This window comes from Poecilia formosa, unplaced genomic scaffold, assembly GCF_000485575.1.
Source record: "Poecilia formosa unplaced genomic scaffold, Poecilia_formosa-5.1.2 Scaffold203, whole genome shotgun sequence".
Taxonomy (NCBI): domain Eukaryota; kingdom Metazoa; phylum Chordata; class Actinopteri; order Cyprinodontiformes; family Poeciliidae; genus Poecilia; species Poecilia formosa.
Window position 1 is genome coordinate 23121 of NW_006800142.1, and position 11666 is coordinate 34786.

General features: G+C 39.6%; 2 protein-coding genes across 3 annotated transcripts in view; both read right to left on the reverse strand.

The window, feature by feature from the left end:
• The window catches only part of LOC103148365 (stAR-related lipid transfer protein 9-like), a 27262-nt gene extending 23114 nt beyond the window's left edge, over positions 1–4148 (reverse strand). For both annotated transcript variants that reach the window (XM_016679145.1, XM_016679144.1), the window contains exons 1-2: positions 3662–4148; positions 1405–1474 (exon numbers count right to left, since the gene is read on the reverse strand). In XM_016679145.1, coding sequence (XP_016534631.1) covers positions 1405–1474; positions 3662–3708 — 117 coding nt within the window. In that variant the 5' untranslated portion in view covers positions 3709–4148. The remainder of the gene's footprint in view (positions 1–1404; positions 1475–3661) is intronic.
• Positions 4149–4519: 371 nt separating this feature from the next.
• Positions 4520–11666, reverse strand: part of cdan1 (codanin 1) — a 12906-nt gene continuing 5759 nt past the window's right edge. The window contains exons 12-25 of the mRNA XM_016679138.1: positions 10934–11018; positions 10278–10367; positions 10116–10170; positions 9647–9783; positions 9429–9532; positions 8944–9093; positions 8371–8434; positions 8130–8208; positions 7711–7931; positions 6641–6748; positions 6471–6534; positions 6166–6368; positions 5445–5552; positions 4520–5308 (exon numbers count right to left, since the gene is read on the reverse strand). Of these exons, the coding sequence (XP_016534624.1) occupies positions 5186–5308; positions 5445–5552; positions 6166–6368; positions 6471–6534; positions 6641–6748; positions 7711–7931; positions 8130–8208; positions 8371–8434; positions 8944–9093; positions 9429–9532; positions 9647–9783; positions 10116–10170; positions 10278–10367; positions 10934–11018 (1591 nt within the window). The 3' untranslated portion in view covers positions 4520–5185. The remainder of the gene's footprint in view (positions 5309–5444; positions 5553–6165; positions 6369–6470; positions 6535–6640; positions 6749–7710; positions 7932–8129; positions 8209–8370; positions 8435–8943; positions 9094–9428; positions 9533–9646; positions 9784–10115; positions 10171–10277; positions 10368–10933; positions 11019–11666) is intronic.

An 11666-nucleotide genomic window follows, 5' to 3' on the forward strand; every position in this document is an offset into this window, starting at 1 on the left:
TTCAGGTCAAAAACCTTTCGTACCGTCACCGTATTTGTCGTCATCACTTAAGTAATTTGGTTACTGTGCAAGTTTTAAATAGAATTCAACACAGTTAACTTTTGTTTTTTAAATTAAGACTTTCCATAAATTGGATCTGTGTGACCTATCATTTAAAACAGCAATTTACCTATAATAAAAGCACAAACGTCCCCTTGAAGGAAACCTTTTAAAACTAATAAACTAAATGAAAGTGGGAGTATTATTTTCAAGAAAAGTACTTTGAGGAAGAGTAAATAAGGCTGCAGAAGACCCTGGACAGAGCTGTGTGACATCATCATCGAAGCAGATTCTTTTCTAATGACTTCGACTTAAGGCAGAGCCAAACTTACAGTACTGGTTTTATCTGTCTTGCCTAAAAAGATTGACCACTGCGCCTTTCTGTGCTTTTAGGAAATCCGACAAGGGATACATGTAGCGAGAGGGAAGAGTCGAGAAGAGCAGCAGCCAACTTCAACTATCCTGAGCAAGCCTCAAACCACTGAAGTTACAACTGAAAAGTTGTCGAACCCTCCCTTTTTTTTAAGTCCTTCTTGTTTTATTCAAGTCAAAGTCAATTGCTTTTTATAGCCTGCATCTCTTGCTCTCTATAGTAGTCCCTGTAAAAAGTCATCTGTGCTTTATTCCACCTCAGATCCTTCAAAACTGCCCCCCTTTCCATAAATAATTACTCCCAGGAGACCCTCTAAAGGCTTGGAGTTTGGATTTTTTTTTCTTTCCATGGCGGAGGGAGGCCATATGTGGTTCGTCTCTTGTCACATCATTTACAGCAGACTTCTACTCCCACACCCAACCCCCTCCACAGAAATCTGTGCTTAGAAATGGAAATGTAAACAAAACAAAAAAAAGGTTGTCTTGAAGGAAAGAGGTAAAGTGACACATGCTTACCAAGCACCACGGTAGTTTTTTAGCTGTGAAAATGTGTGGCAGAGTTTGATACTTGAGCAAATATTGTGACAATTCGGAGAAGCTCGTGTAATTATTGACTCTAGTAGAAGTTTAATAAAACATATGCCGCATTTAAATTACTATAAAATCAACAACAATTTTTTTTTTTTTGTTGCAAGCGGATTATAAGTCAGATTCAACATTAAATCACCTAATTAACAATAACACTTGTGGCTGCTCCAGACCGCACACACTTGACAGGAAGCTACTCTAAATGTGTCGGCACAAGCTCAAAATGAACTATAAACACCAGCGACGTCGAGCAGGAAGACGCTGATCCGAGGCTGTAAACATCCTGTTGTTGCGATCGACTCCCTCTGCGTTCGCGGCTCAGAAACGAATCTGATCCAAATTATCGACAAAGAAATTCCAGACTGAAGCTGGATCTGAAAAGGCGTCTCTTGCAGAAACACTCACCTTCACATTTCGGATCCGGACTAGTTTATCGTCCACCTGAACGGCTAGCTTTCCTCCGTCGGCGCTCTCCCTGTGGACGAGACGAAACCGTAAACGATTGGAGGCAATTTAGGTGCGATGAATGCTGACCAAAGTGGAAAGATTGATTAGAATGGAGAGAAAATGAAGCCAGACCATTAACCATTACCCATTTTTGTCAAATTAGAACTAGAAGTTGGATATGTTGAAATGGAACTGCTGCGATCAGCATCTCCCAATTCTAGCTACAATCTAGATGAAGGGACAAGAACATCTCCCCGTAGGCTCATACTTTATCATTACCAGATTTACTATTTTTAAATCAGTTTAAATTTCTCCTTTTCTTTTAACAGAGATTCCCATAACAGAGAGGGTGCCCAGATACATTTAGGCGAGTTCCCCCTCACTTAGGTCGTCACATGACAGCAAACACAATGAATCTTTTTGTGTGTGTGAGATCCATGAAATTGCCAAACAAGAGTCCGACTGACCAGTCTCAAATTCGAATGAAAACAGACCCCCGTGCTCTTCAGAGACTTTCACTGGCGAGGCAGCTTTGAGTCGTTTCCACAAAGTTAAAGAAACACACTCTGAACCAGTGCGTGTGTGTATCATCCCAGCTGTGTGTGCTTCAGCAGCTGGACTGATGCAACACAAAGGAAACCAAATGCAATACGAAGCTGAGAGAACTTGTATCTCTAGGAGCGATGACGGCTGCGGAGCAAACACTCCGTTGTCGGTCATTCGGTCCGTCGGGGTGGGGGAGGTCGGGTCAAACCAGGAGGTAGTTTTCTCCTTGTGCTTCAGCACGTGGAACTCATTTTGCTAACTCCAACAGAGGCCCAACCCAAAACCGCCAACCTTGAATGTCAGGCTCAAAACAGCGTGGAGGGGAAGAACTCTGAGTGGAAAACATTAAACTGTAAAAAGAAAAGAAAGAAAGAAAAAAAAACGTCTGCTTTGATACGAACGAGAAATCAAGTTTTTCGTGGATGCGAGATCGATGCTGCCCGTATTCCCAGGGGGGCATCCACTGCTTCCTACTGGTCAGCTAAAGCAATGAGTAACACACTTGTGAATGAGAAATGTAGCTAAAGGCTGGTGGTAGTGGCAAAAATATAAAAGGAAGGATACACATCCTTTACTTCACAAACAGAGCAGGGAACAGTGAGAACCTCACAATCATACAGTAACTCAGGAAGGACAGATTTGCATTATAGAGCACTGCACAGTTGTTATAGATCATCCCTTTGTTATGCAAAGTGGGAGGATGACCAACTCAAACAATTATTCACCCTGTCTTTCTGTGCAGGATTAATGCTTTGTTATGGAACGGTAGTGGCCTGCAGCCGGAGCAATCCTGCAAGAGTTCAAAAAAACTCCATGCATTGCTGAGAAACCATTTTATTCAACATCCTGCACCAATATTCCTGATAAGGTCAAAGAAGGTCCAAAGGAGAGCAAAGCCACTTCACAGCCTCAGACATTTTTTGCTGTATAATTCAAACCTAATAAAAAAATCTATTGATTGATACAGCATAGAAAACTTTAGGCCTTAGTTTAACTGAGACCTCAACTGGACGAATTTTAAGTTCTACTACACACCAAAAACTTTATTTTTTAAGTGTTGTTTTTTTCTTTTCATAGTTCAAGGGGGCCCTAACATTTTTTATACAAAAAAATGTATTCTTTATCTAGATATAACTATTAAGTATTTTGATAAAAGTAAGAATGACATTTTTGCTCAAACAAGAGGAAAATTAGCATTTATCGCTTCCATTAAAGAAGCTATGAGTGAACCCTCCACCTGGTGGCCATTTTGCCCATATTAAAAACAGCTAAAGTCAATATAAAAATCAATTATCTTTTAAACTAATTGATTTTCACACTGATATCGTTTAAAGTATACAATTTAATAACCTTAAAGTCCTAATATTTCTACTCAGAAACATACTTATTCAACACAATGAGTGAATTCATTCACTGACAGCCACGGTAATTACTCGGCATCTGTACCACCAACTGACCAGCTAGCTTAACAGTTGTTCACGTAAGTGACGCACAAAAAAAGTATGGCAGAACTAATGATACATAATGAGGAATGTTCCACATCTGACAAAATTCCCATCTCTGACAGCAGTCATTACACCTAGTCACAAAGAAGAAAACCACAGCAGTCTAGAAAAGGCTAATTTATCTGGCGTAGGTGATTTAAACATTAATAAATGAGCTAACCTACCTGGCATTAAGAGGACGGACCCGTACAGCTACTTTAACGTTTGCCATGATGCAGCCGCCTTGGTTCAACACGGCTCAGCAGCTGACTGGGACGGAGTGGGCAAAAACTAGCGGACCTCCCGTCACCATACTGAGTTTTGTGGAAATATGAATTTGAGAAAAGCGGTAGAGCGGCGGAAAAAGCCAGGAAATCCACAGCTCAAGCCATCCTGTTGAATTGCTGTCCCGCTGTAGGTCGAACCGCCCGCCGCGTCTCACCAAAACTCTCCACGGAGAACTGAAACTTCCTCCTGGACAGACATGGAAGGGGAGGGACGAGATGCTGCTGAACACCCCTCCCTCTAAGCCATATTTAAGTCTGCATGAGATGTCTGTTAGGATTTGAATACTAGCTGTTTTGCGTTTTTTTTGGACAGTATATCTGGCGGAAGTATCTTACAGTTATTTGTGAAAAACTAAGCTACTGTGTGTGTGTCTCTCCTTCTCTAATATTTGACATACCAATTGCATTTACTTATCCTGCTTTACATTTCCAGGGTTCTGTCCTCTTTTTTAAAATAACTTAAGAGTATACATACAAGAATTCACAATGAATTTATTCAAAGAAAGGAAAACAGATGAGTGGATGGAGAATGGATGGACAGATGACAGAAATTGATGGATGGTTTCATAAATGGATAGATTGAAGCCAGAAAACGCCAATATTTTCTCATAACCCATTTTCCTTTTCCCATATCTCTAAAATGCTTAAATCAAATCCCACACTACTCCAGTCTGTGTGTAAGCTCAGCAGTTATGAAACTTTATTTTTTTTTATTCCCGATCTGACTGAAAGCAAAAAGAAAGCATAGACACCTAATTACAGCTGCTGCACACTGGAATACATCTTTATTCATATTTTTTTCATTCTGTGCCAACATTAAACCTTTCAGTTTAAAAGATTCTCGGAATACATCGCCGGCCGTTCAACATGAACAATAGCAATCACAAACGCTGGGTAAATGCATTCATGAAATTAACTTGTAACCACTAGTTATGTGGTCAAAGGCAATACGTGAAAGTGCTAGGCTACTTACTGTCTCAAACTGCATTTGCATTTAAAAACCTGTAATATTTGTACTTTTCAGCTTGACCTGATATCCTTCAGATTTCTTTTTTTTTAAACAATCATCTAAGTTGCAAAACTCTTTTGTGTGATAAAATAATCATCTTTGTTTACCATTACTATTCTTGGTCTAGTATTAGTCCCAAAGACATAAAAGTCCGATTAAGCTTCATCTGATGGTGTCCTTCTAAAATTTTAAATGGAAAAATTGCGCGTTTCATCAAAACTGGCATTAACTCACAGGGATTTCTGTTTGTTACTTGAATCTTCGCATATAATTTCATAAGGTGACATGTTAAAAGGCTAAAGTGGAAACAAGAAAAAAATTACGGTCTTGGAGAAAACATGCACGGACTTGGCATAAGACACTGTGGTGAAAGCATACAAGTTGTTTGTGGACTATACTGCGTGTTATTGTTGTCAGGTTGCTCCCTCTATTGTCTGGTGCGAGACCTGCAGCATGTCTAAGCACGATTGCATCTCGGCAAGAGGGAGCGAGAGCTTTATGCTCTGCGACTGCAGCTGGAAGTTCTCGATCAGCTCCTGAAACGAAGCAGGAGAGAGAGAGACAAGTGATGAAGAAATGCGTAAATTGGTCAAAAAGGTCAAAATCTATAGGAAAGAAAGGCTTCCAAAGGAATCTTTGATTAAAAAACAAAATAGAACAATGAACTCTCACCGCTGGCAAGGTCAGGTCTGTTAGCTTCCTCCAATACGATTTGACTTCTTCCTCGTTCAATATTCCTTTGTCGACCAGCTTTCTAATGAGGAACAGGTAGTTCTTCTTCTAAAATGACAAATAAAGTGCATTTGCCACTTCCAATTAACAAACCTCCAAAAAATACAACTAAAAAATCTAAGGCAGATATGATAAATCACACAAATTACTGGAATATACTGGAAAATCTGTGATAGAGTTTGGGACAGGGATTTATAATGAAAATTTGACAACGATCCAATATTTAATTAAAGCACCTTCATTCATTAGAGCAAAAAATAATAATAATAATAAAGGAAAACTTAATTGAATTTAAAATCGGCAAGTAAGAAAGCAAGCTTGTGTCCCCATATGATCTGACCACATTGAGAATACGCTGTGGACATTCAGTTGATGGATGCGAATCAACATTATCCCAACTGGACGTTCGAAGAGTTCCACATCTATTTAAAAGAATATGTTCGAATGTAAGTATAGAGGACACACTCAGCTTCTTGAAAAGGTTTCATTGATTAAACCTGAGCAAAACACTCTATGCTAAGAGCTTAACATCTCTACGTTATAAGAACTCTCTAAAGGCAATATAAATATTTTAACAGAGCCAAATGTTACACTCTGAAACAGCTTTAAAAAAAAAAAAAAAGCTATGAATCTGCAGCGTTTAAATCAGTGTCTAACATACCTCTGTGTCGCTGGCCTTTAGCACAGCGGCCACTGTGAGCGGGGTGAAGAGCTGATGGAGCGGGGCAGAGGAGCAGCAGCCCCTCTCCCACAGCTCAGCAAGCTGCACCAGAACGTCTGACACCGAGGGCTCCGACCCGGCGCCGGGATCCACAGCAACCCCGCCACGCCGTGACGAAGAACGCACCGGCAGCTCTCCAGACACTAAGCGCACACAAACGGCAGCAAACGCAGAAATATGTTACGCAGTGCAGATTATGCCTCCACGGATAAAGCCCCCTTTGGTTGCTGCTTCAACTCTCTCACCCAGTTTGCAGGCGAGCAGCACGGTACAGTTCTGAAGCATCTGCTCCGACACGGCCGTTAGGAACTGAGTCGAGAAAAGCGGAAAGAAAAACATAAAAAAAAAAAAACGAGTGAGGGTCTTCGTACAGCACGGTTGTTTTGGTTACACGTTTGTTTCTCCTCTCCTCTACCTTTCTGCACTCTAATGTGTTCGCCACTCTTTGAAGAAGTGTTGTGAGCTGCGGGCCGGTCGGCAGCTCCTTGTCCGCTCTGGGTCCCGCCGCGACGCTCAGCATCTCCTGAATCGGGAACAAGCTCCGGGTGACTGCCGGATCATCATTTTTACATCAGAGTCAAACAAGCCGCTCACACAACGGGTCTTTATAAAGATAAAGAGGTCAGAATTTGGTGACGTTTCAAGGTTTAAAGCAAGTAATCAATCGGTGTTTTAGGGAAGTATTTTAGTTATCAATTAATTGATGAACCTACCGATTATTCTGATGATTAATCAATAAAGAAAATGTCACTTTCTGCAAATATTCTATCTACTTTTAATGCAATATTAAAAATACATTAAAAAAATGCAAATAATTCAGCTACTGTTTTAAATTAAAAAAAGAACATTTTTATTGCCTAAAATGGAACAACATAGCATACTTCCAGTGTACTCCCCATCATTTGTCTCAAAACATGCATCTGCAGCAAAAACAGAACATTTTTAACAATACTTTTATGCTAATATGTATATTTTGGATTGCCGATTACTAATTGAACAGCAAAACATGTATAATACGAAACTTTACTTTTATTTTTTGTAACATAATTCAAACTGGTTAAAGTTAAAACTGCAGCACTTAAGGAGTTTTGGGTAGAACACATTTACAGACAGGTTTTTTTTTTTATCTTAGATGCTAAATGTATATACTTTTGTACAATTTTGGCTTAATTACTGCTCTGAACATGTTCTTTCAGCAATTTTCTTTTCTTTTTTTTAATCTGTATACCCCAGTTAATGATTAATTAATTACAAAATCAGTTGACGATTATTTCAATAAATGATTCATCACTATTAATTCGATTAATAGTCGCATCAGCTCTAAGTTATTTCCAAATTTAAAGTGACTTGATCCGCCACGTGAAATCCCAACAAAACACAAAGTTAGTTGTCGTATCATGACAAAAGGAACAAATTTGCGTCTCGGGGTGTAAAAACCTTTGAGAAGCCGACGAGAAGCGTCATGCGGAAAGACAAAAGATGCACCTTAATCTCGATGAGGACGTCTGAGGGGAGGGAAGCGTTGTGTTTACAAAGCGGAGGGCAGGACATCGCTCTCTCTTGTTTCTTCCTGGGAGTATTCATCTGGCCCTGCCTGACCAGCTCAACCACAGCGCTGTCCGCGTCCACAGAGTCCGGAGCCAATGGACCGCAAAGAGCCTTTTTCACGCGGTCATACCTGCTCTTCCACTCCCGCCTGATCAGTGCTTTAAAAAGAAAAAAGGGGAAAAAAACGAGGGCAGGGTTGGATTTTAATTAGGAAATCCAACCAGTTTAGATGTAAAATAGATGCCCAGAGATTTTACTAATTTAAAAAAAAAAAATGATAAAAGTGGATGTGAAGACAGATACGCGGAACGCTACAATCTGAAGCAATTCGCACTCAATTTTAACTGAGCCATTACCTGTGATGTTGGCAGAAAGCCAGATGCAGGCTTTCTCGGCAGCCAGGCGTTTGGTGATGTTTTCGGACGTAGTCAGGACCTGTCAATGTTCGGATGTTCACAAATATTGAAAACTACCACAATAAATGTTCATCCATCCATGTGAATAAAACATGCTGCGTGCTATTTCACTTTTCTTTTCTTTTTTTTTCCATTTTCACAATTTGGAGAAGAAAAAAATAAAAATAATTTCAGCAATTACCGGTGGCGTGGTTTCAACAGGGAGGAGTATACGTATGGCGTCGGGGCTCTTCTCATCGCAAAATCTGTTTTTAAAAAAACAAAACAAAAATGGAAACCCATAACCACAAATGCATGATGCCAGCGATGCGACACAAAATACTGAAGTTGAGCTCCAGAGTCCTGTTCTTGCAACAGTTGGTGGTGTGGAAATAAAAAGATGAAATGAAACCAAAGCTCATATTTGCATCCTTTAACTGAAGCGAATTGCTTTCAGAGAAGTTGCAAAGGATAAAAATATCCTCACTTTTTTCAGACAGAAATAAAAAAAAATAACAAACTGTATGCTTCCTTAACACTGTTGAAAAGATAAGATAGAGACTAGTTTCTGGCCGGTACTAGTCGTGACGTACCAATAACAAAAGCTAAATATTAACAATAACTCAATAAAAACACAGTTTAAGGCTCTGCAGACTTATAGTTTTATAGTTTACATCACAAAAACCTGCCACTTTAACAAGAGTTTTAACACTAATTACAGAAAAACGATCAAGCATCAGCGTCCAGCCCCACTCAGTAAAACACGCCGCTGTACCTGGTGGCTTTTGCAAGAGCTTCCAAGCCAACGTCACACAGCTGAGCACATATGGAGTCGTTGAGCTTAGAAGAATTTGCGTTTGACGACTGCAGTCCGTCTCTCAGCATCTTCTCTCCTCTCTGAACCAACTCTTGCACTAATGTAGCCCTGTGAAACATTAACAAAATACAGGAAAAAGACGATTTTTTTTTTTTAATTATTTTTTTTAATCTACAGTTAAAATAGGGAACACGTTTAGAAACGAGGGCAGCCTGTAAGTGCCGGTGATGTTGGAGACCAATGAGCGTTCTTTAGCCTCTTAGGTAGGCAACAAACCACCTTCACGGGTCGATTAATCGCTAAATTCAGTCGATCCCGATTTGAAATGACGATGATGATGTGCCAGAGGACGTGTCAGAGCAAAATAAAGGATCATCAAAGCTAAACTGACTCTGGCATCGAACGACTTCACTGATATTGAGTATCGGACCAGTAATACTAACTTTATGTGCTTGACAGCGTTGGATCCGACCCTCTCGGCCACAAACTCCACTGTGCGGCGCAGCGACGGAGGCTGGTTGTGGAAGAAGGCCTGTTCCAGGTCCACCTGTCACATCCAGGCATTTCGTTCAAACACTCAGAAGCAAATTCGTGCTTTTTCTTATTTCTTTTTTTTTTTTTTAAATGTGCATGCACAGAATCTCCTTTGCAGCTGATTCACCTGCAGTTTCTGCTGCGATCGGTTGGCGGTCGGCGTGCCCTTGAGCTCGGCAGAAGTGGGGGTAATCTTGCGGATAATTCCTCCGCTCTTGGCCGCGCTGCCCGACACGAAAGCTGCCAGGAGCTTACGAAACTCACCTGAACAGGCAGAAACAAGGCAGAACATTAATCCACTCCTGTAACGTTGGGATGTTACGCTCCCTCGGCTCACTTCAGGACCAAATTCAACTCCAAATTCCTCTTTATTCTATTAAAAGTTGCTGCTGTGAAATATAAAGTAGCTTGTGAAAAAGGAGGGGAGCTGTTCCAAATTATGTCATAACTTAGAACCGAATGAAGGAGAAAACCTGCAGCTTCTTGTTTTATTTCACTGAATTTTACTTTGGGGTATCACAGTAAAAAGGGTTCGAATACAAATAGCTTATTTGCATGAATGCTCTATTAAGAGTGACTTGTACACTTGCACTTACCAAGAAATGGACAACATGTATAAAGAAGTTGCTGATCGACCAGCGGAATGCAGTCCTGTGAAATAAAATTAAAAGTAACCATTTAAACACGACTGTGAACTTTTTTGTTGTTGTTGTTCTTGTTGTTATATTGGATAAAAGCTGAATTAAATTTCTCCTCACAAGTCCAGCAGAACCTGTAGCACTGCCCTCGTCCTTGACTAGCGCAGTAAACTCATTGGTGAAGAAAATGTCCTCAGGAATCACTGGGATCTACACAAGTTAGAGGTGAAAGTTTAACCGAGTTATTCAGCAGGAAAAAAAAAGAGAAGAGAAAGAAGAAAATTGCAAAAAAAGAAATAAACTTGTGCAGGGAAAGGATATATACTTTTCAACCATTAATAACTCCAGAGCCATGTGTGCCAAGACTGGTGTAAGGAATGTATAAATGAATTATTAATAAAGTGACATTTTAGTCTTTTAAATGCAAATATGTGCGTTTTTTATGTAGTTTTCAAGGGAGTCTTACACATTCCTCTTTTGGTTTTTCTTAATTTTTAAAGCTAGAAAACAAGAATAAAATTGTTTTTCTTTCATCTATGATTTTTTTTTAAGTTAATTTGTTTCATGTAGCTTTTTTAGCTCTCATGGTTGTAAAGGCAAAGTGATGGAGAATAAGTCTGAGCACACCGACAATATTTACCTGCACCGTTTTCTCTTTGCACAGTTATCTAAATCTGGAACACACCTAAAACCGAATTTCATGCCGTTCCAGATTACGTGGAAACCTTTCGGAATGACAAACGTGCTCTTTTGTGGTGAAGCACATTGCAGCTCACCTGGAAGAGCCATCCCAACACCGACACCAGCAGCAGCTTGTTTAGGTAACACATTTCTTCGTGTCGGTTCAGCTGCAGCCGCCTACAAGCGGGGGGGGGAAAAAACAAAACAAAAAAAAACAGAATTCAAGTTTTCAGTTTCAATTTTTTTCCAGACTTAATTTTTTTTAGATTTTAATAACATTAGGCATTATTATATGTCATGAAGCAACACATAACCGTGCTGAAGATGACTTCCAGTTCAGCAGTGAGGTGAAGGATTATTTCAAAGCTTATTTTTGGCATCTGGAACCACTGAGAACATCTGTATGTCAAAATCGGACACGTTTACAGCAGTAAAATCCAGAGTGGATTATCCTCAACTAGATTCAGTGTGTTCAAATTAAAGCTTGTGATCTGTGATGCTTTTATTAGGAGCGAAGCAGAATGTCACGTGACAACTGCTATCTAAATCAGGCCCAGTTTACGAGTCACAAGTCCCTTTTAACAAGCCTGACCTAAGGGTTGGATAACAAATATTCACCCTTTTTTAAAATGATTTAATGATAAAAGAAAATCTGTGGGTTCTGTTAAAAACTAGAAAACCAAAACAACCACTTATGATGCCATTTTGATATAAAGAAACTCACTATTTTTAGAAATTCTGATTATTTTTCTGCAAATAATGGGGGAAAAAGAGTAAAAACTTAAAACCCAAATTTGTATTTAAAAAAAAAAAAAAAAAAAAATAAAA